Source organism: Pristiophorus japonicus, chromosome 10 (assembly GCF_044704955.1).
Source record: "Pristiophorus japonicus isolate sPriJap1 chromosome 10, sPriJap1.hap1, whole genome shotgun sequence".
NCBI lineage: Eukaryota > Metazoa > Chordata > Chondrichthyes > Pristiophoridae > Pristiophorus > Pristiophorus japonicus.
The window spans coordinates 148,685,483-148,711,910 of NC_091986.1; the positions used below are offsets into that span (position 1 = coordinate 148,685,483).

The 26,428-nt window shown below is 49.0% G+C and overlaps 1 protein-coding gene across 1 annotated transcript in view; it reads right to left on the reverse strand.

Annotated features, from left to right (window-relative positions):
• Window positions 1-240: 240 nt before the first annotated feature.
• LOC139274634 (solute carrier family 35 member F2-like) overlaps window positions 241-26,428 on the reverse strand; it is a 94,751-nt gene continuing 68,563 nt past the window's right edge. Inside the window, exons 8-9 of the mRNA XM_070891312.1 lie at window positions 2,838-3,029; window positions 241-672 (exon numbers count right to left, since the gene is read on the reverse strand). Coding sequence (XP_070747413.1) covers window positions 241-672; window positions 2,838-3,029 — 624 coding nt within the window. The remainder of the gene's footprint in view (window positions 673-2,837; window positions 3,030-26,428) is intronic.

The window sequence follows — 26,428 nt, forward strand, 5'->3', positions numbered from 1 at the left end:
AACACTGGTTTTCACACTGATAGTGCTGGTGTATATTTTAAACATGGCATTTACAGATAAGTACATTGACAGTCGAGTTGTGCATATTATTTTTACAGCAATTTAATACACTAGGGGGCCGAAATTCAGGGTCCACATAAGGCCGGTTACCGACGTTTTGTGACGGCCATGCGGCGGAATCGAATGGCCGCCAAGTTGCAATCCATTGGCCGTCCGACCCAAATTCAGCCTGGGCATTTTTCAGCCTGTCCCCACTTCCACCCTGCTGCTGCCAACTGCCGCAAGCACGTCATCAAAGCACGCACCGCCGCTATCTCGCATCTCCATTCCAATCCGCCCCAAATTTCCTTTAAAAAGTCCATGAGCCACTGCACGGTGCCCCCAACAGCTTTTTCTGTTTGTGCACCTTGTCCTGTCTGTGTGCAGCATGGCAGCGTGCAGCCCTTCAAGGGGAGGGCCCACTGCCGCGGCCGCCATGTTGTTATTTTTGCGGGATGACTTCCCGATCGGCCGGCCAATAATTGTCCCTGGTTCGGCTTGGCTGCCAACAGGCAGCCTGACATCCGCTCTTGGGTGCCAGGCCGCTGGCCCGGCCGAAACCTTCCCTGGTGGCCCTGTGAACCGATGTTTGTCAATGCCGAATGCTCTCCCAGGCTCCAGGGAACCCGGCAGCTAAAGGGAGGGGAGGACTGCTGGATCAAGGAGGTAAGTGCCTGGATCCACATACATGCCTCGACAACTCCCCATGACCGGACACTGTCCGATCTCCCACCCCTGACCTCCCCCACGAAGCCTCCAAACTCGCCCTCCCACCCCCACCGAGGCTTCCAATCTTTTCCACTGCGGCCTCCCACCTCCTCCCCCCACCCACCAAGGCCTCCTATCCCCCGCCTCTCCCCCGCCCCTGGCCTCCGATAGCCCCCACCTCCGACCTTCCGATCCTTGGCCTCCGATTGCCAACCCTGGCCCAGCCTGATTTTATTTCAGATTTCCAACAGCCCTGCAAGGGATGGGCTAAGCCCATGTTTTGGAGACGGGTAGGAAGTGGTGGGGTGGGCAGTCTGACCCTCCACCCCGATCACAATCTCCTCCGATCCCAGCCTTCTGACAACCCCTCCAGCTCCTCACCCCATCTGATCCCAGCCTTCCAACCCCTCTGATTCTGGGCTTTCCGACCACCCCAATCGCTGCCCCCTGCCCCGCCCCTGCGATCTCGGCCTTCTGACCCCACGCCCCCCACATCCCAGCCTTCCGACCCCCTCCCCTCCGGCCTCCAATCCCTCCCTACCTCCTCTCTGCTCCTCGGCTGAACCCATTCTCACTGGCTGCAGGTGGGAAACAGAGAAAAAAAATGTTAATCAGTCCCTGCCACTAAATTCAGCAGGGCCTGAGGGAAACCCGTTCTCTCAGGTGTCCCGATCACAATCCAGCCCTCCACCCCCGTCCCCCACTCCCACCATTCCCTGGCCCCCTCCAAGTTAAAATCCTGCCCACTATGAGGGCAGCACAGCTAGACAGGGATTCACATGGGCCGATCCCACTCCTGAGGTGAATGATCAGCCATGATCTTATTGAATGGTGGTGCAGGCTCGAAGGGTCTACTGCTGCACCTATTTTCTATGTTTCTATGTTTCTATGTTGCAGGGCTGCTGGAAACCTGAAAAATGCTGGAAATACACAGCACATCTGTCAACTTCTGCAAACATCTTCTGCTCACTGCTCCAACACCAATCCAGGAGTCTGGGTTGGGGTTCATTGCAGATGCACCCACTGGAGTTCTTGCTTCCAAAAAGGAGCCTGCCATTAAGCAAAATCCTACTGGTGTTACAGTGGACCCACTCCCATAGGGTCTTGTCTGTAATAGCACAAATGCTTCATTCTCAAGGTTAAAAAAATTAAGTCATAAAATGATTCACTTTAAAAAGTTAGGCAATCTTACTGGTCTACATTCTATCTAAACTCAAATCAGTGGCTAAAACAAAGATAGAGTTCATCTCCTATGCAGTCAGTTAACAGGAGTAACATTTACATGGAAAGTTTATGCTGTGGACAAAGATCATCATAGGGGGGTCCCTCGTATCGAGGATGACTTGCTTCCACGCCAAAGAGGGATGAGTTCACAGGTGTTTCAATGAAGGACCTAATATTCCAGGTCCCGAACTACATCCTGAAGGGTGGAAGATGCCTGTGCGTGGATTTTTTTTAATGTGTGGTGGCCGTTGCACGTCAGCCACAACACGGGCTTGACAGAGCTAGGTCTTGGTCCAGTGGCAAGGATTAACCAAGACAACTGGAGATCAGCTCTGCTCCACGGACCTAGTGTGCGCACATATTGCAGTGTGGGCTGGCACGTGCTGCCCCTGGGCCTATGCCTCTTCTGGGTCCCAAACTCACGCCTCTCCTGGGCCTCGATCATGTCGCTCTATGATCACTCGCCGCTCCTGCGCCCCAACCTCGCCGCTCCTGCCCACGCTCCAATCAGCGAACTAGACCCTGATGACGTCCAATCCAGTTTACAGTGGTTTCTGCAGCACCAGACTCTGAAATGTTCAACATGGCGGACAACTTCCCACACACGGAGCAGATGAACGGCCTCTCCCCAGTGTGGACAAAGATAACCCCAACACAAATGTGTTTATGTACTGTCATCTGCATTTGTGCAATTTAAAGAGTATTTACTGTGTGTTTATTAAACAAAGGAAACCAGTTTATTGTTAAGGAATTTTATTGCATCAGCATATAAAGAAACACAATGGGATTTAAAACACTAATAAGAGTTAAAGAAAAAATTCTTAAGAAACCCTTACAGCTGTACAGCTGTTCTGGTTTGCTGTTACCACAGGGTAGTCTCTGGAGATAAAGTGGATGGTAGGTTCTTGGGTATTGACATCACTTACTGAAACAGGGTTATCGAATCCACTAGATGCAGTTTGATGAATCTGGAGTTCAGCTGTGTGTGATGGAGTTGAGTTGTAGAGAATAAATCCAACCAAAATGATCACAAAAGCCAGGATATACAGTGCTGAAAACTAATAACAAATAAAGAATTGAAGGTACAACTATTCAGAGGTTTTTAATTGTTATGTATTAATTCAGTATAAGTGAAGCTTAATGACTTAAACCACCTAAAAACCTCAAACTATCTATTTTTCAACTTAATAGCACAGAGATACTAAATCTGAACTTCTGTTGAACTCCAAGAACTGTATGAGATGAGTTTTTCTCCACATAACAACCAAAATCTAACTTCTTAAATACAGAAATTAATTTATTTACAGTTTGCAGCATGAGATATTTTTCAGCATACAACAATGCTATTTTTAATGTAGATAAATGAGAATTATTAACTAAGAGTCCAGCTATTGTGGCTATTGTTCAGTGCTATCCACCCACAGAGGAACACAGCTGGGAAAAGTAGATTGTAGAATTACCCTTCAATTGTCATTTTTTTTTAAACTTTAAAAAAGAAATGCAAAAGAGAATTTTAATGTTAACCTTTCATATTAGTTGACTGGTTGATATAAAAGCAATATGTTAGGCCGCATGAGGTTGATGCTAATCACAGTAGTGACTTGAATCTTTTTCTTTTGGTTTCCATAGCACCCTCTTACACACTGCTATCAGGAGACACTAACCTTTGTACCGTTCTGTAATTATCCAACCCAGAAAATAGCCTGAAAACTGTTACTTGAGACTAGCTCTCAGCGTTGTGCTTTGTATTCTGTAATTGCCAATAATATTGCCAAGCACCTTGGCACAGCTGTATGATCTTTTAACAAAAAGATTTTATGGATGAATCAAATATATGCTTTATCCAATGGGACTGCCTAAAACAGTGTTGGTACATTAAAGTTAAGTTGACTAAAATATACAGAATAATAACTGCAATTATACCATATGATGATTTTGTGACATCATGAAAAATTATTGAACAATAATTGAAACTCTGGTTACTTCTATCTTAAGAGCTCTCAAATGAACACATAGCTAATTTTCAAAGAAATATTTATGGAGTTAAATGTCACTGATCTAGTTGTCACTAATTCAAGAGAATATATTATTTTAGTATCTTTACCTCAAATTTCTTTCCTCACCATCAAGTTTTTCTCTGCTTGTACTTTCCCAGTGTCTTGCACATGATGCACCCTCAATAACTATTAATGAGCCAACAGTGGTAAACCCATGAGAATGACCCAATGATGAAGGGAGAGAAATTATAAAGTGCTGCAGAATGGAGAGACCTGGAGGTCCTTGTACATGAAAGACAAAAAATTAGTATGCAGATGTAGCAAGTAATCAGGAAGGTAAATGGAATGTTGGTCTTTATTGCAAAGGGGATGGAGTATAAAAGTAGGGAAGTCCTGCTACAACTGTACAGGGTATTGGTGAGGTCACACCTGGAGTACTGCATATAGTTTTGGTCTCCTTATTTAAGGAGGGATATACTTGCATTGGAGGCAGTTCAGAGAAGGTTCACTAGGTTGATTCCTGAGATGAAGGGGTTGACTTATGAAGAAAGGTTGAGCAGGTTGGGCCGATACTCATTAGAAGAATGCGAGGTGATTTTATTGAAACGTATAAGATTCTGAGGGGGCTCGACAAGGTAGGTGCAGAGAGGATGTTTCCCCTCATGGGGAAATCTAGAACTAGGGGGCATAGTTTCAGTATAAGGGGTCGTCCATTTAGAACTGAAATGAGGAGGAATTTCTTCTCTCAGAGAGTCCTAAATCTGTGGAATTCTCTGCCCCAGAGAGCTGTAGAGGCTGGGTCATTGAATGTATTTAAGCTGGCAATAGACAGATTTTTGCGTGATAAGGGAGTGAAGGGTTATGGGGAGCAGGCAGGGAAGTGGAACTGAGCCCAAGTTCAGATCAGCCATGATCTTATTAAATGGCGGAGCTGGCTCGAGGGGCCAAATGGCCTTTACCTGCTCCTATTTCTTATGTTCTTATAACTAAATTCAGATTTGATCTACCCCTCTGGGAAGATGCCTCTTCTACATTTAGCACCTCTCCACTGCAGCACAGCTGCAATCAGGAACTCAGCAGACTAAGAGAATGTCCGGTTGTTCCATGGCACAGCATATCTAAAATTTCTCATAGTCTTGTGCCTTGCTTGTTGCTTTACTAAGTGTTCCCTGGGTACATTTTGAAAAGGTGTCTGAAATTTCACCTTAGTACTGACATTTCAACTACGTGCCAAATTATGCATACCTTGGAGGAGCCGAATTCAGGTTCAATGAAGTGAAGGAGTTACTGATAGTTTAAAATTTGAGGAGCCATAGTGGCTGATAGAATGGTTTCCCAGAGTGCAGAAAATTTGAATTCACTGATTTAAATTTTGAATTGGATTCATGCTTTTTGTTGTTCCCTGAGAATGTAATGCCTTTTGTTCAAGAAGGGAGAGAAGGATATATCAGTTTACTATAGATCAGACAGTCTGTCGTATCCATAATTTGAGTTAAGATTAATGAGAATTTAGAAATACGTGGGTTAAATCAAGGACAGCCAACACAGATTTGTCAAAGAAAAGTCATGTTTGATAAATTTAATAGCTTTTTGAAGAACAGATTGATTGGATAAATGAAAGAAGTGTCGATATGGATTTTCAAGGGGCATTCGGTAAGGGGTTTCGCAACAGGCTTGTTATAAAAATTCAGGTCAATGGGATAAGAGAGAATGCAGTAGTATGGATAGAAATTTGGTTGACAGACAAGAAACAAGTAGTTAGGTGTTGCTCAGATTAGAGAAGGGTTGAAAGTGGTCGAACCCAAAGGTCATCTTTTGTTCTCAGTATATATAGATGATTTGGACTTAGGTATAGGGAATAAAATTGTGAAAGTTGCTGATGACACATAAGTAGGAGGTTTTGCAAACAGCAAGGAGCATTATAAAAGATTTCAGGGTGAGCAAAATTGTAGAAGGGTGGCGGCACAGTTTAACAAGGAAAATTGTGAGCTGATACATTTTGAGAGGAACAACAAGAAATAGGAACATACAGTCAATGGAAAGACACTGAAGGGTGTAGATGAACAGAGACCTATGCTTCAAATACACAATTCCTTGAAAGTGTGCACATATGGAGACAAAAATATTAAAAAAGACAATAGTATTTTGGGTTTTACAACTGAAGCATAGAATACAGGAATGGCCGCTGGATGGCAAGATGGCTGCCAGGGTGACAGCTCCCTAGGGAGCTCCCCTGCTGAACAATTAGCACCTTCTGCCATCCGGCAACTTCCCACCCCTCCCCCCCTCCCCCCCTCACTGGCTAAACCTCCCCTAGCCCGAATAGACCCTACTAGGGGGTCTTGGACACTTAAACCCCTGCTCTAAACCCAACTCTACGAATCCTATGGGTTCGGGCCTACCTCAGGCTTCACCATGCCACTCATCAGCAACGATGACCGGGGTCCTTGATGCACGACGATGCCTGGCGAGCAGGTGAGCCTCCGACCAGGGGATCGGGACATCGCCACCCCCCCGCCTCCAGCGACGGGCCTCCACCCCTCCAGTGATGGGCCTCCATCCCTCCAGTGACGGGCCTCCATCCCTCCAGTGACAGGCCTCCATCCCTCCAGCGATGGACCTCCACCCCTCCTGCGATGGGCCTCCACCCCTCCAGTGACAGGCCTCCATCCCTCCAGTGGCAGGCCTCCATCCCTCCAGCGGCGGGCCACCATCCCTCTGGCGACAGGCATTCTTCCCTCCAGCGGGATCGGGCCTCTCCTCCTCGACGGCTGGACCTCTCCTTCCCCACTGGTGACCTGGCCTCTTCTAACTGGTGAGCATCACGGCGATGACTCTTCCACTCTCCCATTCCTTACTGACCTCCCACATGGAGCTTCAGCGGACCACTGACCTTCCCAATGACTGCCCCCAACCAAGCCTCGGACCACCTACCATCAAGGCCGCTACTCGGCACCGAGCTTGTGGCCAACATCTCTCCATAGGTAACTAGGCTCATACAGCAGTGCCTGTTCTCCAGTCATCTTGAACCCCTTTGCCGCTGGACCAAGACCTTGCTCAGCTAAGCCCAAGTCGTAATCGGTGTGCAACAGCCACCCCACGTTAAAAGAACTAATGCACAGGCATCTTCCACTCTGATAACATGAAGTTCGGGACCTGGAACGTCAGGAACCTCATGGACAACTCCAACAGCGACAGGCCAGAACGCCGCACCGCCATGGTTGCCCGGGAACTTAGACGCTTTGACATCAACATCGCCGCCTGAAGTGAGACCCAGCGGGCAGGGGAAGGCCAGCTCAAGGAACAAGGTGGAGGTTACACCATTTACTGGAAAGGGAAATGAGAGGAAGAACACCGCCTTCACGGAGTCGGCTTCGCCATCAAAAACGAGCTGGTTGACAGCCTCAAAGATTGCCCCTGCAGGGTTAACGAACGCCTCATGATTCTTCGATTCACCCTATCCTGGAACCAGTGCGCCACAGTCATCAGTGTGTACGCCACACCACTCGATGGAACGGATGAGACCAAAGAGAGTTTTTACTCCAACCTCGAAAAATCCCTGTCCCGTGTTTCCGCGGACGACAAACTGATCCTCCTAGGTGGCTTCAACGCCAGGGTCGGCAAAGACACAGACCTCTGGGGAGGCGTGATTGGCAGAGAGGGGGTAGGGAAAGCCAATTCCAGCGGTACCCTACTCCTGACAAAATGTCTAGAGCATGAACTCCTCATCACCAACACCCTGTTCCGCCAGAGGGACAAATACAACGCATCGTAGCAACACCCTCGCTCCAAACACTGGCACCTGCTCGACTATGTCATTGTCCGAGCCAGGGCTCGCAAGGATGTGCGCATCACCCGCGCCATGACAGAAGCTGACAACTGCTCGACGGACCATCGCCTAATCCGATCCATCATCGACATTAACATAGCCCCAAAACAGAGGGGACAGCAGAAGCAGTGCCGCAAAAAGTCAATGCCGGGGCACTTAAAGACCCTCTTAAGAGAGACCTATACAGCCAGCGCCTCACAGCTAACCTGGTGTGCCTTGATGACCCTGAGATGCAGAATGCCCACAGCGCTTGGTCTGCCCTCCAGGCCTCCATAACCAGTGCCTGCGAAGAGACGCTTGATCACTCAACCAGAAAACACCTGGACTGATTTGATAAGAATGATCAGGAGATCCAAGAACTAATAGATCGCAAGCGCAGAAAATTTCTGAGCCTTAAGCAACAACCCAACAGCAGCAAAGCAACATTACAGATGACTCAAGGCTGAGGTCCAACAAAAAACCCGGGACCTAAAGAACAGGTGGTGGATGGAGCAAGCACAGGAGATACAACAACTGGCCAGCAGCTATGATGTGCGAGGAATCTTCATTGCAGTCAAGGCCACCTATGGTCCAAACTCCCAAGGCCCCACCCCAATGCTGGCCAAGAACAGGGAAACACTCATTAAATACACCGAGGCATTCAGGGCCCGCTGGAAGGAGCACTTCGAAGATCTCCTCAATCGAGACTCTGCATTTGACTCAAGTGTTCTCTACTCCATCCCACAGCTTGCGACCCGCCACCACTTCAGTGAAACCCCAAAGCCGCACGAGGTAGGAAAAGCCATAAGACAGCTCAAGAAAACAATGCTATAGGAACGGAATCCCTGCTGAGGCACTAAAGTATGGTGGAGAGGCATTGTTGGCATGGACACATGACCTCATCTCTCTCATCTGCAGGGAGGAGAACATGCCGGGAGATCTCAGAGATGCAGTGATCGTGACCATCTTTTAAAAAGGGGACAAGTCCGACTGCAGCAACTACAGAGGATTCACCCTGTTATCAACCACTGGCAAAGTTGTCGCTAGATTCCTCCTTGACCGTCAGATAGCTCAGATGAATACGTGGCTTGAGGAGTGGTGCAGCAGGGAGGGATTCAAATTCCTGGGACATTGGAACCGGTTCTGGGGGAGGTGGGACCAGTACAAACCGGACGGTCTGCACCTGGGCAGGACCAGAACCAATGTCGTAGGGGGAGTGTTTGCTAGTGCTGTTGGGGAGGAGTTAAACTAATATGGCAGGGGGATGGGAACCTATGCAGGGAGACAGAGGGAAGTAGAATGGGGGCAGAAGCAAAAGATAGAAAGAAGAAAAGTAAAAGTGGAGGGCAGAGAAACCTAAGGCAAAAAGCAAAAAGGGCTACATTACAGCAAAATTCTAAAGGGGCAAAGTGTGTTAGAAAGACAAGCCTGAAGGCTCTGTGCCTCAATGCGAGGAGTATTCGGAATAAGGTGGACGAATTAACTGCGCAGATAGCAGTTAACGGGTATGATGTAATTGGCATCACGGAGACATGGCTCCAGGGTGACCAAGGCTGGGAACTCAACATCCAGGGGGTATTCAACATTTAGGAAGGATAGACAGAAAGGAAAAGGTGGCAAGGTGGCATTGCTGGTTAAAGAGGAAATTAATGCAATAGAAAGAAAGGACATTAGCTTGGATGATGTGGAATCGGTATGGATGGAGCTGCAGAATACCAAGGGGCAGAAAACGCTAGTGGGAGTTGTGTACAGACCACCAAACAGTAGTAGTAAGGTTGGGGACAGCATCAAACAAGAAATTAGGGATGCATGCTGTTGTGTATCTGTAAAGCATGCACTCCCATGTTCCGCCACCAGGGAGCGCATCCACTGAAGTCCCAAGGGATCCCAGCATCCCTTCGGAGCACTGTATATAAGCTGGGCCCTAAGGCCTGTTACTCACTCTGGAGTGTCTTAATAAAGACTGAGGTCACTGTTACTTTAACCTCCCTGTGTGCAGTCTCATCTGTGTTAGGAACACAATAACTGCCGACGAGTATACGAATCCAACGCAAAGATGCAGCAAACTGTGGGAATCCTGGAGAAGTTCTCAGAGGGTGAGGACTAGGAAGCCTATGTTGAACGGCTAGATCAGTACTTTGTAGCCAACGAGCTGGACGGAGAAGGAAGCGCTGCAAAAAGGAGAGCGGTCCTCCTCATAGTCTGCAGGGCACCGACCTACAGTCGCATGAAGAATCTTCTGGCTCCGGTGAAACCCACAGATAAGTCATATGAGGAGCTGTGTACACTGGTTCGGGAGCATCTTAACCCGAGGGAGAGCGTGCTGATCACGAGGTATCGGTTCTACACATGCCAGCGATCTGAAGGTAAGGAAGTGGCGAGCTATGTCGCCGAGCTAAGGCGACTTGCAGGGCAATGTGAGTTTGATGGCTACCCGGAGCAGATGCTCAGAGACTTTTTTGTACTGGGCATTGGCCACAAGACCATCCTACGAAAACCTTTGACCATAGAGACACCGACCCTCAGTAAGGCCATTGCGATAGCACAGGCGTTTATGTCCACCAGTGATAACACCAAACAAATCTCTCAGCACACAAGTGTTAGCAGTGTTCATAAATTAACTGGAACAGTGTTTGCGAGCAGAAATGTACAGGGCAGAAACCATGAGTCTGCAACTGCCAGCAGGCCTCAGGTGACCCAGAGGACTCAGAGTCCGCAACAAAGGATGAATGCAAGGCAATTCACGCCTTGTTGGCGTTGTGAAGCCTATTCATGCAGCTTCAAAGGGTATGTTTGCAAGAGCTGTGGAACAATGGGGCACCTCCAATGAGCTTGCAGACGAGCTGCAAGCTCTGCAAAACCTGATAACCACCACGTGGCAGAGGAAGATCGGTCCATGGTGGATCAAAGCAATTTCGAGCCTCAGAGAGAGAAGGCAGATGCTGAAGTACACGGGGTGCACACATTTTCGACGAAATGTCCACCTATAATGCTAAACATAAAATTGAATGGCTTACCCATAGCCATGGAACTGGACACTGGCGCTAGCCAATCCATCATGAGTAAAAAGATGTTTGAGAGACTGTGGTGCAACAAGGCATTCAGACCAGCCCTGAGCCCCATCCACACGAAACTGAGAACGTACACCAAAGAGCTCATCACTGTCCTGGGCAGCGCCATGGTCAAAGTCACCTACGAGGGCACAGTGCACGAACTGCCACTCTGGATTGTCCCGGACCCACACTGCTTGGAAGGAGCTGGCTAGGCAAAATCCGCTGGAACTGGGATGACATCCGAGCGCAATCACATGTCGATGAGGCCTCATGTACCCAAGTTCTTAACAAATTTCCTTCCCTTTTTGAGCCAGGCATTGGAAACTTTTCCGGGGCGAAGGTGCGGATCCACTTAGTACCAGAGGCACGACCCAGTCACCACAACGCGCGAGCATAACTCATATGATGAAGAAGAGAGTGGAAATCGAGCTGCACAGGTTGCAACGCGAGGGCATCATCTCCCCAGTGGAATTCAGTGAGTGGGCCAGCCCAATTGTTCCAGTACTCAATAGTGATGGCACGGTCAGGATTTGTGGCGATTATAAAGTAACTATTAATCGTTTCTCACTACAGGACCAATACCCGCTACCTAAGGCAGACGACCTATTTGCGACGCTGGCAGGGCAAGACGTTTACCAAGCTCGACCTGACTTCGGCCTACATGACGCATGAGCTGGAGGAGTTTTCGAAGGGCTTCACCTGCATCAACACGCACAAGGTACTGTTCATCTACAACAGATGCCCGTTTGGAATTTGGTCAGCTGCAGCGATCTTCCAGGGAAACATGCAGAGCCACGCACGGTGGTTTTTCAGGACGACATATTGGTCATGGGTCGGGACACCGCCGAGCACCTACAAAGCCTGGAGGAGGTCCTCCAGCGACTGGATCACGTAGGGCTGTGGCTGAAGAGGTCGAAATGCGTCTTCATGGCAACAGAAGTGGAGGTTTTGGGGAGAAAGATCACGGCAGACGGCATTCGGCCCACAGATGCCAAGACAGAGGCTATCAGGAACGCGCCCAGGGCATAGAACGTCACGGAGCTGCGGTCGTTCCTGGGATTCCTCAACTATTTTGGTAACTTCCTACCGGGGTTAAGCACCTTCTTAGAGCTCCTACATGTGTTATTGCGTAAAGGTGAGAACTGGGTATGGGGGAAAAAAACAAGTAATTGCTTTTGAGAAAGCCAGAAACATTTCATGCTCCAACAAGCTGCTTGTATTGTATAACCCGTGTAAAAGATTGTGCTAGCATGTGATGCATCGTCGTACGGAGCTAACGTTGCGGGGAAGTTGCAACCTGTCGCCTATGCCTCCAGGAGCTTGTCTAAAGCCGAGAGGGCCTACAGCATGATTGAGAAAGAGGCATTAGCGTGTGTGTTCGGGGTAAAGAAAATGCATCAGAACCTGTTTGGCCTCAAATTTGAGCTGGAAACTGATCACAAGCCCCTCACATCCCTGTTCACTGAAAACAAGGGGATAAATACTAATGCCTCAACCTGCACACAAAGGTGGGCACTCGTGCTATCAGCGTATAACTATACCGTCCGCCACAGGCAAGGCATCGAGAACTGTGCGGATGCTCTCAGTCAGCTACCATTGCCCATCACAGGATTGGAAATGGCGCAGCCTGCAAACTTGTTGATGGTGGCGCAGCCCGCAGACTTGTTGATGGTCATGGAAGCGTTTGAAAATGATAATTCACCTGTTATGGCCCATCAGATTCGGACTTGGACCAGCCAAGATCCTCTGCTGTCCCTAGTAAAAAAAACTGTGTACTGCATGGGAGCTGGGCCAGCATCCCCGTTGAAATGCAAGAGCTAATCAAGCCGTTCCAGTGGCGAAAGGACAAGCTGTCCATTCAGACAGGCTACCTGTTGTGGGATAACCGCGTAGTGCTACCCAAAAAGGGCAGGGAGACGTTCATCTCGGATCTCCACAGCACACACCCGGGTATAGTAATCATGAAAGCGATAGCCAGATCCCACAGGCCCGGTATCGACTCTGACTTAGAGTCCTGCGTACGAAAATGCAACTTGTGTGCTCAGTTGAGCAACGCGCCCAGAGAGGCACCACTAAGTTTGTGGTCCTGGCCTTCCGGACCATGGTCGAGGATCCATGTTGACTATGCGGGCCCGTTTCTCAGTAAAATATTCCTGGTGTTGATGGATCCTTTTTCAAAATGGATTGAATGTGAAATAATGTTGGGAAGCACCGCCACCCCCACCGCCACCATTGAAAGCCTGAGGGCCATGTTTGCCACCCACGACCTGCCTGACATACTGGTCAGTAACAACGGATCATGTTTCACCAGTGCCGAATTTAAAGAATTCATGACCCGCAATGGGATCAAACATGTCACCTCGGCCTCGTTTAAACCAGCCTCCAATGGGCAGGCAGAGCGGGCAGTACAAACAATCAAACAGAGCCTTAAACGAGTCACAGAAGGCTCACTCCAAATCCACCTGTCCCGAGTACTGCTCAGCTACTGCACGAGACCCCACTCGCTCACAGGGGTGCCCCCGGCTGAGCTACTCATGAAAAGGACACTCAAAACCAGACTCTCACTGGTTCACTCCAACCTGCATGATCAGGTAGAGAGCAGGCAGCAGCAACAAAATGTAAACGATGGTCGCACCACTGTGTCACGGGAAATTGACCTGAATGACCCTGTGTATGTGCTAAACTATGGACATGGTCCCAAGTGGATTGCGGGCACGGTGATAGCTAAAGAAGGGAGTAGGGTGTTTGTAGTCAAACTAGACAATGGACAAATTTGCAGAAAGCATCTGGACCAAACGAGGCTGCGGTTCACAGACTGCCCTGAACAACCCACAGCAGACACCACTTTTTTCGAGCCCACAACACACACCCAAAGGATCAACGACATCACCCCGGATCATGAAATTGAACCCATCATGCCCAACAGCCCAGCAAGGCCAGGCTCACCCAGCAGCCCTGCAGGGCCAACAACACGCCAGCCCAGCGAGGGCACAGCCAACACACCAGAACAGACATTTGTACCGAGGCGGTCCACCAGGGAAAGAAAGGCTCCCGACCGCCTCATCTTGTAAATAGTTTTCACTTTGAATTTGGGGGGAGCGATGTTGTGGGTCTGTAAAACATGCACTCCCATGTTCCGCCACCAGGGAACGCATCCCCTGAAGTCCCAAGGGATCCCAGCATCCCTTGGGAGCACTGTATATAAGCCGGCCCCAAAGGCCTGTTACTCACTCTGGAGTGTCTTAATAAAGACTGAGGTCCTGTTACTTTAACCTCCCGGAGTGCAGTTTCATCTGTGTTAGGAACACAATACATGCAACAAAGGTACAGCAGTTATCATGGGTGATTTAATCTACATATTAATTGGGCTAACCAAACTGGTAGCAATGCAGTGGAGGAGGATTTCCTGGACTGTATTAGGGATGGTTTTCTAGACCAATATGTCGAGGAACCAACCAGGGAGCTAGCCATCCTAGACTGGATGATGGGTAATGAGAAAGGACTTATTAGCAATCTTGTTGTGCAAGACCCCTTGGGGACGAGTGACCATAACATGGTAAAATTTTTTATTAGGATGGAGAGTGACACAGTTAATTCAAATACTAGGGTCCTGAACTTAAGGACAGGTAACTTCAATGGTATGAGACGTGAATTGGCTAGAATAGACAGGCAAATGATATTTAAAGGGTTGACGGTGGATATGCAATGGCAAACATTTAAAGATCACATCGATAAACTTCAGCAATTGTACATCCCTGTCTGGAGTAAAAATAAAACGGCGAAGGTGGCTCAACCGTGGCTAACAAGGGAAATTAAGGATAGTTTTAAATCCAAGGAAGAGGCATATAAATTGACCAGAAAAAGCAGCAAACCTGAGGACTGGGAGAAATTTAGAATTCATCAGAGGAGGACAAAGGGTTTAATTAAGAGGGGGAAAATAGAATGCGAGAAGAAGCTTGCCGCAAACATAAAAACTGACTGCAAAAGCTTCGATACATATGTGAAGAGAAAAAGATTAGTGAGGACAAATGTAGGTCCCTTGCAGTCGGATTCAGGTGAATTTATAATGGGGAACAAAGAAATGGCAGACCAATTGAACAAATACTTTGGTTCTGTCTTTACGAAGGAAGTCTCAAATAACCTTACGGAAATACTAGGGGACCGAGGGTCTATGGAGAAGGAGGAACTGAAGGATATCCTTATTAGGCAGGAAATTGTGTTAGGGAAATTAATGGGATTGAAGGCCGATAAATCCCCAGGGCCTGATAGTCTGCATCCCAGAGTACTTAACGAAGTAGCCCTAGAAATAGTGGATGCATTGGTGATCATTTTCCAACAGTCTATCGACTCGGGATCAGTTCCTATGGAATGGAGGGTAGCAAAATAACAGCACTTTTTAAAAAAGGAGGGAGAGAGAAAGCGGGTAATTATAGACCGGTTAGCCTGACATCAGTGGTAGGGAAAATGTTGGAATCAGTTATTAAGGATGAAATAGCAGCGCATTTGAAAAGCAGTGACAGGATCGGTCCAAGTCAGCATGGATTTATGAAAGGGAAATCATACTTGACAAATCTGGAATTTTTTGAGGATGTAACTACTAGAGTGGACAAGGGAGAACCAGTGGATGTAGTGTATTTGGAATTTCAAAAGGCTTTTGACAAGGTCCCACACAAGAGATTGGTGTGCAAAATCAAAGCACATGGTATTGGGGGTAATATACTGGATAGAGAACTGGTTTGCAGACAGGAAGCAGAGAGCCGGGATAAACGGGTCCTTTTCAGAATGGCAGGCAGTGACAAGTGGAGTGCCACAGGGCTCAGTGCTGGGACCCCAGCTTTTTACAATATACATCAATGATTTGGATGAAGGAATTGAGTGTAATATCTTCAAGTTTGCAGATGACACTAAACTGGGTGGCAGTGTGAGCTGTGAGGAGGACGCTAAGAGGCTGCAGGGTGACTTGGACAGTTTAGGCGAGTGGGCAAATGCATGGCAGATGCGGTATAATGTGAATAAATGTGATGTTATCCACTTTGGGGGCAAAAACTTGAAGACAGAATATTATCTGAATGGTGGCAGATTAGGAAAAGGGGAGGTGCAATGAGAACTGGGTGTCATGGTTCATCAGTCATTGAAAGTTGGCATACAGATGCAGCAGGCGGCAAAGAAGGCAACTGGTATGTTGGCCTTCATAGCTAGGGGTTTTGAGTATAGGAGCAGGAAGGTCTTACTGCAATTGTACAGGGCCTTGGTGAGGCCTGGAATATTGTGTTCAGTTTTGGTCACCTAATCTGAGGAAGGATGTTCTTGCTATTGAGAGAGTGCAGCGAAGGTTCACCAGACTGATTCCCAGGATGGCTGGACTGACATATGAGGAGAGAATGGATCAACTGGGCCTTTATACATTGGAGTTTAGAAGGATGAGAGGGGATCTCATAGAAACATACAAGATTCTGACGGGACTGGACAGGTTAGATGCGGGAAGAATGTTCCCGATGATGGAGATGTCCAGAACCAGGGGACACAGTCTTAGGATAAGGAATAGGCCATTTAGGACTGAGATGAGGAGAAACTTCTTCACTCAGAGAGTTGTTAACCTGTGGAGTTCCCTGCCGCAGAGAGTTGTTGATGCCAGCTTATTAGATATATTCAAGAGGGAGTTAGATATGGGCCTTACGGCTAAGGGGATCAAGGGGTATGGAGAGAAAGCAGGAAAGGGGTACTGAGGGAATGATCAGCCATGATCTTATCGAATGGTAGTGCAGGCTCGAAGGGCCGAATGGCCTACTCCTGCACCTATTTTCTATGTTTCTATATTTCTATGTCTTCTCCCTGTGGCCGAGGAGCTCCTCCCAGAGTCACAGTGCGGATTTCGCCCCCTACAGGGCACAACGGACATGATTTTTGCAGCGCGACAGCTGCAGGAAAAATGCAGGGAGCAGCACCAGCCCTTATACATGGCCTTTTTCGACCTTACAAAGGCCTTTGATGCTGTCAACCGCGAGGGTCTATGAAGCGTCCTCCACTGTTTCGGATGCCCCCAAAAGTTCATTAACATCCTCCGCCTGCTCCACGACGACATGCAGGCCGTGATCCTTACCAACGGATCTATTACAGACCCAATCCACGTCTGGACCTGGGTCAAATAGGGCTGCGTCCTCGCCCCAACCTTCTTTTCAATCTTCCTCGCTGCCATACTCCACCTCACAGTCAACAAAATCCCCACTGGAGTGAAACTAAACTACAGAACCAGTGGGAACCTGTTCAATCTTCGCCGCCTCCTGGCCAGGTCCAAGACCACCTCTGCCGTCGAGCTACAGTACGCAGACGATGCCTGTATCTGCGCACATTCAGAAGCTGAACTCCAGGACATAGTCGACGTATTTACTGAGGCGTACGAAAGCATAGGCCTTACGCTAAACATCCATTAGACAAAGGTCCTCCACCCGTCTTTCCTCGCCACATAGCACTGCCCCCAGTCATCAAGATCCATGGTGCAGCCCTGGACAACGTGGACCATTTCCCATATCTTGGGAGCCTTTTATCAACAAAAGCAGACATTGATGAGGAGATTCAACACCGCCTCCAGTGCGCCAGTGCAGCCTTCGGCCGCCTGAGGAAAAGAGTGTTCGAAGACCAGGCCCTCAAAACTGTCACCAAGTTCATGGTCTACAGGGCTGTAGTAATACCCGCCCTCCTGTATGGCTCAGAGACATGGACCAGGTACAACAGACACCTCAATTCGCTGGAGAAATACCACCAACGATGCCTCCGCAAGATCCTACAAATGCCCTGGGAGGACAGACGCACCAATGTTAGTGTCCTCGTCCAGGCCAACGTCCCTTGCATTGAAGCACTGACCACATTTGATCAGCTCCGCTGGGCAGGCCAGACACAAGACTCCCAAAACAAGCGCTCTACTCGGAACTCCTTCATGGCAAATGAGCCAAAGATGGACAGAGGAAACGTTACGAGGGCATCCTCAAAGCCTTCCTGATAAAGTGCAACATCCCCACCAACACCTGGGAGTCCCTGGCCAAAGACCGCCCTAAGTGGAGGAAGTGCCTCGAGTCTCATCACTGAGTGCATGCAGAAAACAAGCGCAGGCAGCAGAAAGAACATGCGGCAAACCTGTCCGACCCTCCCTTACCCTCAATAACTGTATGTCCCATCTGTGGCAGGGACTGTGGTTCTCGTATTGGACTGTTCAGCCACCTAAGGACTCATTCTAAGAGTGGAAGCAAGTCTTTCTCGATTCCGAGGGACTGCCTATGATGAGAATACAGGAGTAAAGCAGTAATGATAAATTTATACAAAACCACAATTAGAGAACTGAGAAGTTTTGGATACCCATTATAGAAAGGACATTAAAGCCATCGTGAGCATATAACATAAATTAACCAGGATGATAAACTATAGTTATAAAAAATATACTTTAAATACTGGGGGGCTGAAATTTGGTTGGACCACGTTTGGGGCGGTAATATTTTATTTTGAGAAAATTTAGCGCCATCAAGATGCCTTGCCAAATTATGGAAAAATGTCTGTTTTCGCCCCAAGGGTGAAGTGGCGAGAGGTGGGGGGTAAATGAGGTGCTAAAGGCCTCAGCTGGGCAATGCAGGGACGCTATTCACAGCCACTTGAAATCCCCTCCGTGCCTTTCAGTTCCGCGCGGAGGGGTTTCCTGTACGGGCTGCTCCTGCACACTCTCAACTTTGCCATCCTCGCCGGCCGTCCGGACACGCCATGGCGTACCATCCTGCCGTCCGGAGGAGGCGGGGGTCCCCGATGGAGGGCACTCTACGCAGGGGTCCTCCCACTATTCATCGGGGACTTGGCCTGGAGGGTGGTGCACGGAGCAGTGCCGTGCAATAAATTTTTAAGCAGGTTCACGGACTCCCAGGCCGCCTGCAATTTCTGCGGTCTGGAGGAGTCCGTGTTCCATGTTTTTATTGAGTGCACGAGGTTGCAGCCCCTGTTCCATTATTTGAAGGGGCTGCTCCTGAAGTTCTGGCTGCACTTCAGTCCCACTCTCCTGATCTTTGGGCACCCTGTGCGGAGGGGAGCGGGTAGGTCCGAAGGCTTCCTCGTAGGACTGCTCCTGGGCACGGCCAAGGGTGCCATCAGCCGGTCCAGGCAGCGGGCGGTCGAGGGGGTCGTTCAACCTGACTGCCTGCCTCTCTTCCGCTCTTACATCCGGTCCAGGGTGTCCTTGGAGATGGAGCACGCGGTGTCCACCGGTACGCTCGCGGCCTTCCGCGAGAGGTGGGCACCGGAGGGACTGGAGTGCATCATCACGCCCGGCAACCAAATTTTAATTTGATTTTATGTTTTAAAGTTTAATTTGTTTTAATTGCCGGTGCTTTTAGTGTACCCCTTCCCTTTTATAGGGGGCACTGGGGAAAAATTGTGATTTTAGTGCCCAAAAAAACCACACACAAAAAAAGAAAAACACAAAAAAAAACAAAAAAAGGGGAAAAAAGGGCCTTGTAAATGTCTGGTGTGTCACCCAGGTAGGGTGGCACGGTTTAATGTCTTTTGTTTTTGCAGATAAACTCCAAAAAGAGTTTCACAGCCACTTGCCCAATTTCAGCTGAGTTCCATTCAGCAATCAGCCTTCAATCCTTGACTCCAGCTCCATCTGGCTCTTAAAGGGGAGGTCATTTGAACTTAATGCCGCTCATTTTCAGCATTGCTGAACTTCGGTCACTGATCTCTGGAGCTGAGGAAGCTGGTGAAATGGCTGCTGGTGATCCCCCTTTAAGGGAGAGGGCCACAAGATTCAAAGATGTCGATTTGGAGGCATTGGTGGGGGCACTAGAAACCAGGAGGGCCTCCCTCTTCCCTGCCTCGCACCGCAGGTGTCCCGTGCCATGTGGCAAGAGATGGGCCGGGAGGTGTCGGCAAGCACTGAGGTGCACAGAAGCCTCATCCAGAGCCCCAAAAAATTCAATGACCTATGTCGGATGGTCAAAGTGAGTACAAACTTCCACACCTCCTCCATACCAGCCTCTCAACCTCTGTCTGTGCACACTGAATGTTGTGTATGGAGGAAGAGTCAGACTGAACACTGTGAGCTCAAAGTAAAGTGTGATCTTAGTCTTTTATTGCAGGTCTCCAGAGTGCCTCTCCAACCTGTGAAGTCTCCATAAATACATTTGTTCCCAAGGGATTATGGGATTCCTTGGGACTTGAGCCCTCTGGTGGCTGCACAGAGTAAATACAAGTTTACATTTCTAACAACACTCCCCACAAAAGTCAATAGTGTAACTATTTACAATGTGAGTCGATCTGGGGCCCTTCTTGCCCTGGTTGATCGTATCGGTGTGAAAGCTGGTGTTGTTGAATCATTTGTTGGGCCCTCGCTGGGCTGCTGTGCAGCTGGCCTTGCTGGGCTGCCTGGTGTGCTGGCTCCTGCTGGGCTGCTGTGGATGATGGGTTCTGCTTCGTGGTCAACCGTGATGCCGGTTGCCTCTGGTGTGTATGTTGGGGGAATCAAAAAAGGTTGGGTCCAAGGTGGGTTGCTCAGGACAGTCCGTGAATCTGAGTTTTATTTGATCCAAGTGTTTCCGATGAATGAGTCCATTTGAAAGTTTAACCCGAAACACCCTGCTCCCCTCTTTGGCCATGACAGTGCCGGGAAGCCACTGAGGACCTTGTCCATAATTTAATACAAATACAGGATCATTGATTTCAACCTCGCGTGACACATTTGCGCTATCATGGTTTGCACTTTGTTGAAGCCGCCTGCTCCCTACCTGTTCAAGTAGATCAGGGTGAACTAACGAGAGCCTTGTCTTAAGTGCTCTTTTCATAAGCAGTTCAGCAGGTGGGATCCCAGTGAGTGAGTGGGGTCTCATGCTGTAGCTAAGCAAGACTCGGGATAGGCGAGTCTGCAGTGAGCCTTCAGTTACCCTCTTCAAACGTTGCTTGATGGTTTGCACTGCTCTCTCTGCCTGACCATTGGACGCTGGTTTAAACGGGGCAGATGTGACATGTTTGATCCCGTTACGGGTCATGAATTCTTTGAACTCAGCACTAGTAAAACATGGCCCGCTGTCGCTCACCAGGACATCGGGTAGGCCGTGTGTGGCAAACATGGCCCGCTGGCTTTCAGTGGTGGCAGCGGACGTGCTAGCTGACATTATCTCACATTCAATCCACTTGGAGTACGCATCTACAACCACAAGGAACATTTTAACCAAGAACGGGCCTGCATAGTCAACGTGTATCCTAGACCACGGTTTGGAGGTCCAAGACAATCAACTTAGCAGCGCTTCCCTGGGTACATTGCTTAACTGCGAGCATGTATTACATCTGTGAACACAGGACTCTAAATCTGCATCGATACCGGGCCATCACACGTGGGATCTGGCTATTGTTTTCATCATTACAATGCCTGGGTGGGTACTGTGGAGGTCATTGATGAAGGTGTCTCTGCCCTTCTTGGGGACCACTACTTGATTGCCCCACTGAAGACAGTCTGCCTGTATAGACATTTCATCTTTGCGCCGCTGGAACGGCTTTATCTCTTCCTGCATTTCCACTGGGCGACTGGACCAGCTCCCGTGAAGCACACAACTTTTGACTAGAAATCATAAGGGGTCCTGGCTTGTCCAGGTTTTGATCTGCCGGGCAGTGACGGGTGATTGCTCACTCTCAAATGCTTCCATAACAATGGCTAGATCTGCGGGCTGCGCCATTTCCACCCCCATGGTGGGCAGTGGCAGCCTACTGAGAGCATCGGCGCAGTTTTCTGTGCCTGGCCTATAGCAGATGGCGTAGTTGTATGCGGACAACGTGAATGCCCATCTCTGGATGCGGGTCGATGCGTTGGTATTTATCCCTTTACTTTTGGAGAACAGGGATATAAGTGGCTTATTGTCAGTTTCCAATTCGAATTTAGCCCAAACAGATATTGATGCATTTTCTGTACCCCATTGACACACGCTAACGCTTCTTTTTCAATCATGCTGTAGGCTCTCTCAGCCTTAGACAGACTCCTGGATACATAGGCAACCGGTTGCAGCTTCCTGAAATCATTAGCTTGTTGCAATACACACCCGATGCCATATGACGATGCATCAGATGCTAGTACCAAATGCTTATATGGATCATACAACACAAGCAATTTGTTCGAGAATAACAATTTTCTCGCTTTTACAAAGGCATTTTCTTGGCTTTTGCCCCAAACCCATTCATTCCCTTTTCGTAGTAAGACATGCAGTGGTTCTAACAGTGTGCTGAGACCCGGTAAGAAGTTACCAAAGTAGTTCAGGAATCCCAGAAATGACCGCAGCTCTGTCACGTTCTGTGGCCTCGGTGTTTTCTCGATTGCATCCGTCTTCGTGTTGGTGGGCCTGATGCCATCCACCGCAATCCTCCTTCCCAGAAACTCCATTTCAGGTGCCAGTAAAACGGAATTCAAGTGTTTTAACCTGAGCCCCACGCGGTTGAGTCGACTAAGAACATCCTCCAGGTTCTGCAGGTGCTCGACTGTGTTCCGACCTGTGACCAAGATGTCGTCCTGGAAGACCACGGTGTGGGGAACCGACTTCAGTAAGCTTTCCACGTTTCTATGGAATATCGCCGCCGCCGATCGGATTCCAAACGGGCATCTGTTATAAATAAAAAGACCTTTGTGCGTGTTGATGCAGGTGCGGGCCTTCAATGATTCCTCCAGTTCCTGCGTCATGTAGGCTGAAGTCAGATCCAGCTTTGTGAATGTCTTTCCTGCCGCCAGCGTTGCAAAGAGGTCGTCGGCCTTTGGTAGTGCTATTGGTCCTGCAGGGAGAAACGATAGTTACTTTATAATCGCCACAGATTCTGACGTTGCCGTCTCCCTTGAGGACTGGGACGATAGGACTGGCCCACTCGTTCAACTCGATCGGGAAAATGATGCCCTCTCTTTGCAGCCGGTCTAGCTCGATCTCTACCCTTTCGCTCATCATTTACGGTACTGCTCTCGCCTTGTGATGGATGGGTCGCGCCCCTGGAATTAGGTGGATCTGCACTTTTGCTCCTTGGAATTTCCCGATGCCTGGTTCGAACAGTGAAGGAAATTTGTTTAAGACCTGGGCACACAAAGTGTCCTCAGGGGTGATAGTGCTCGGATGTCGTCCCAGTTCCAGCGTATCTTTCCCAGTCAGCTCCTGCCGAGTAGTGTGGGACCATCGCCCGGTACCACCCAGAGTGGTAGCTTGTGCACCGCTCTATCACAGGAGACCTTTATGGTAGCACTGCCGATTACAGGTGTCAGTTCTTTTGTGTAAGTTCTTAGTTGCGTGCAAACTGGAGTTAAGACTGGCCTTGAGGCCTTGTTGCACCACAACCTTTCAAAAGTCTTTTTGCCCACGATGGACTGGCTCGCGCCCATGTCCAGCTCGATTGACACCGGGAGTCCATTTAGTTCAACATTCAACATTATCAGGGGACAATTCGTGGTGAATGTGTGCACCCCATGTACCTCTGCCTCCTCTATCTGAGGCTCTGGTTCGTCGTGATCCTCCGTGAATCTGTCCTCCTCTACAACATGGTGGTTTGCAGGTTTAACAGGCTTTGCAGCTTGCCTGCACACTCGTTGGAGGTGTCCCATTGTTCCACAGCCCTTGCAAACGTACTCTTTGAATCGGCATGAATGGTCACCCTGCAACGCCAACAAGGTGTTAATGGCCTTGCATTCATCACCCTTGATGGTGGACTCTGAGACATCTGCGGACATGTAGCTGCAGGTATGTGTGACCTGCCCTGTATGTTGCGATTCGAAAACAACATCACTTTGTTCACAGTGCTTGTAGCAGCACTTGTGTTCTGAAAGATTTGCTTCGTATTGTCACTGGTGGCAATGAACGCCTGGGCTATCGCTATGGCCTTACTCAAGGTTAGGGTCTCTACGGTCAAAAGTTTGCGAAGTATGGTTTCGTGGCCAATGCCAAGTACGAAAAAGTCTCCGAGCATGTGCTCCAAATGTCCTTCAAATTCGCAATGTCCTGCAAGGTGTCTTAGCTTGGCGACATAACTCGCCACTTCCTGGCCTTCAGACCTTTTGTAGGTGTAGAACCGGTACCTCGCCATCAGAACGCTTTCCTTCGGGTTCAAATGCTCTCAGACCAGTGTGCACAAATTGTCGTACGATTTCTCCGTGGGTTTCGCTGGAGTGAGCAGATTCTTCATGTGGCCATACGTTGGTGCCCCACAGATGGTGAGGAGGATCGCCCTTCGTTTGGCAGCGCTCTCTTCCCCATCTAGCTTGTTGGCCACGAAGTATTGGTCGAGTCGCTCCACAAAAGTTTCCCAAATCATCTCCCTCCAAGAATTTCTCCAGGATGCCCACTGTTCTCTGCAACTTTGGGTTTGCTATCTGTATCTCGTCGCCAATTGTTGTGTATGGAGAAAGAGTCAGACTAAACACTGTGAACTCAAAGTAAAGTGTGACCTTAGTCTTTTATTGCAGGTCTCCACAGTGACTCTCCAACCTGTGAAGCCTTCTTAAATACCTGTGCTCCCAAGGGATTATGGGATCCCTTGGGACTCCAGGGGATGAGCCCTCTGATGGCTGTACAGAGTAAATACAAGTCCACATATATAACACTGAGCAAACCAGCACTTCCACACCTCCCAACCACCAAGCATCTGCAGATAGTCACACTCACATCCTCATCTCACGCCTTGCCTACAATCACAGCTGTTCAACCATGGTAGGCATATCTTCCACATACATAGCTGGACTCTTACTCACATGAGTTCTTTTCTTTTTCAGGCCAAGATGTCACATAATAGATGGGAGCATCACAGGACTGGAGATGGGGAACTTGAACTGCGGCCCCTCCCTTAAGGAGCACGAGCTGGGATTCATTGGCCCACAGGTGGTGGGCACTGTGGCTGGCAGAGACATTGACCCCACTGGGGGCAACAATGATATCTTTATCCCCTCTCCTTCTCTCATACCACTTCCCCCCCCTCTCCCCCATCCCAGAAGGCTTTACCACTTTCCAATCCCCTCTCCTTCTCTCAGAGCACTTCCCACCCCCCGCCCCCCAACCCCCACCCACCACCTCCCCCTCCCCTGCCACCCCACACCAGAAGGCTTTATCACTTTCCAGCTCCTGTTAAGGTCTGTCTGTATTCCTTGCACCATTCCTGCACCACTGCCCTCACCTTAATGCATGTCTTGTGCCATTTATACTTTCAGATAACCAGTCAGAAGCTGTCCATTCTGCAGCTGAGCCCCCCCCCCCCCACAAAAAAACATTCTGGAGGAGAGCAGGAGGAGGAGGAGCCAAGCACTGCATCATTGCATCTCTCACCCTTAGGCACCAGCTCAGATACTGGCACTACCTGTTCCTTAGAAATTAGGCTAGTAGAGGGGTCTGCACTGCAAGATGCACTGGGGCCTCGCGGGCTGCAGCAAGGCCAAGGGGAAAGGAAATCTTGAGAGCCATCTCCCCAGAGGGAGAGTTCATGCATGAGTTCTGCTCCACAGGACACAGATGAGGACCTTGATGGGGAGCCATTCACACAAAGGGTGATGGCCATGCACTCTGACATCATAGGTACAATGGCAAGGGTGCCAGAGAGGCTCTCGTCAATGATAAGTGTTGTGTATAGAAGAACACCATGAGGCTGAGTACTGTGAGCTAAACTTAATGTGACCTTAGTCTTCTTTATTACACCTCCAGAGTGCATAAACAACATGGCAGCCAACCTTTTATACTAGCCCTGCACATGTGTGCAGGTGACCATTAGGACTCCAACAGTCACGCCCTCTGGTGTCAAGTATTATATAGTTACATACATAACATCACTCCCCCCCCCACTCCCCCCCGCCAAAGTTTTCGGTACAAGTTATTTACAAGTTGAGGCGATCCGGAGCCCTTCGCTCCCTGGTTGATCGTCTAAGTTCAAACCCTGGCGTGTGTGAGTTGGCCGGACCATTGCTGCACTGCACCATGGCAGGTCTAACTGAACGGTCAGGAACGGTGGATTCATCCTCGTGATTGACAGCGAGGTTGATTGCTGGTTGGGTGTGTGTTGGTGGATCGTCGATGGTGATGTCCTCTTCAAGTCGTTCCTGGTTATCAGTAAATCGCAATTTGGTCTGATCTAAATGCTTTCTGCACGTTTGGCCATTTAACAGTTTGATTATAAACATCCTATTCCCTTCCTTGGCCAAAACAGTGCCAGCAACCCACTTGGGACCATGACCGTGATTCAGGACAAACACAGGGTCGTTAACATCAATGTCACGTGAAACAGCCGCGTGATCGTGGTATATGTTCTGCAGGTGTCGCTGGGTTTCCACGTGATCATTAAGATCTGGTTTTGAGGGCTCTCTTCACTAACAATTCTGCCGGGGGAACCCCGGTGAGCGAGTGGGGTCGCATCCAGTAACTGAGCAGAATGCGAGAGAGGCGGGTCTGCAGTTTCATGCTCTGCTTGATTGTTTGGACTGCCCACTCCGCTTGACCATTAGACTCGGGTTTAAACAGAGCAGACCTGACATGTTTGATGCCATTGCGGGTCATAAACTCATTGAATTCCGAGCTGATGAAACATGATCCATTGTCACTGACAAAGACGTCGGGCAAGCCATGGGTGGC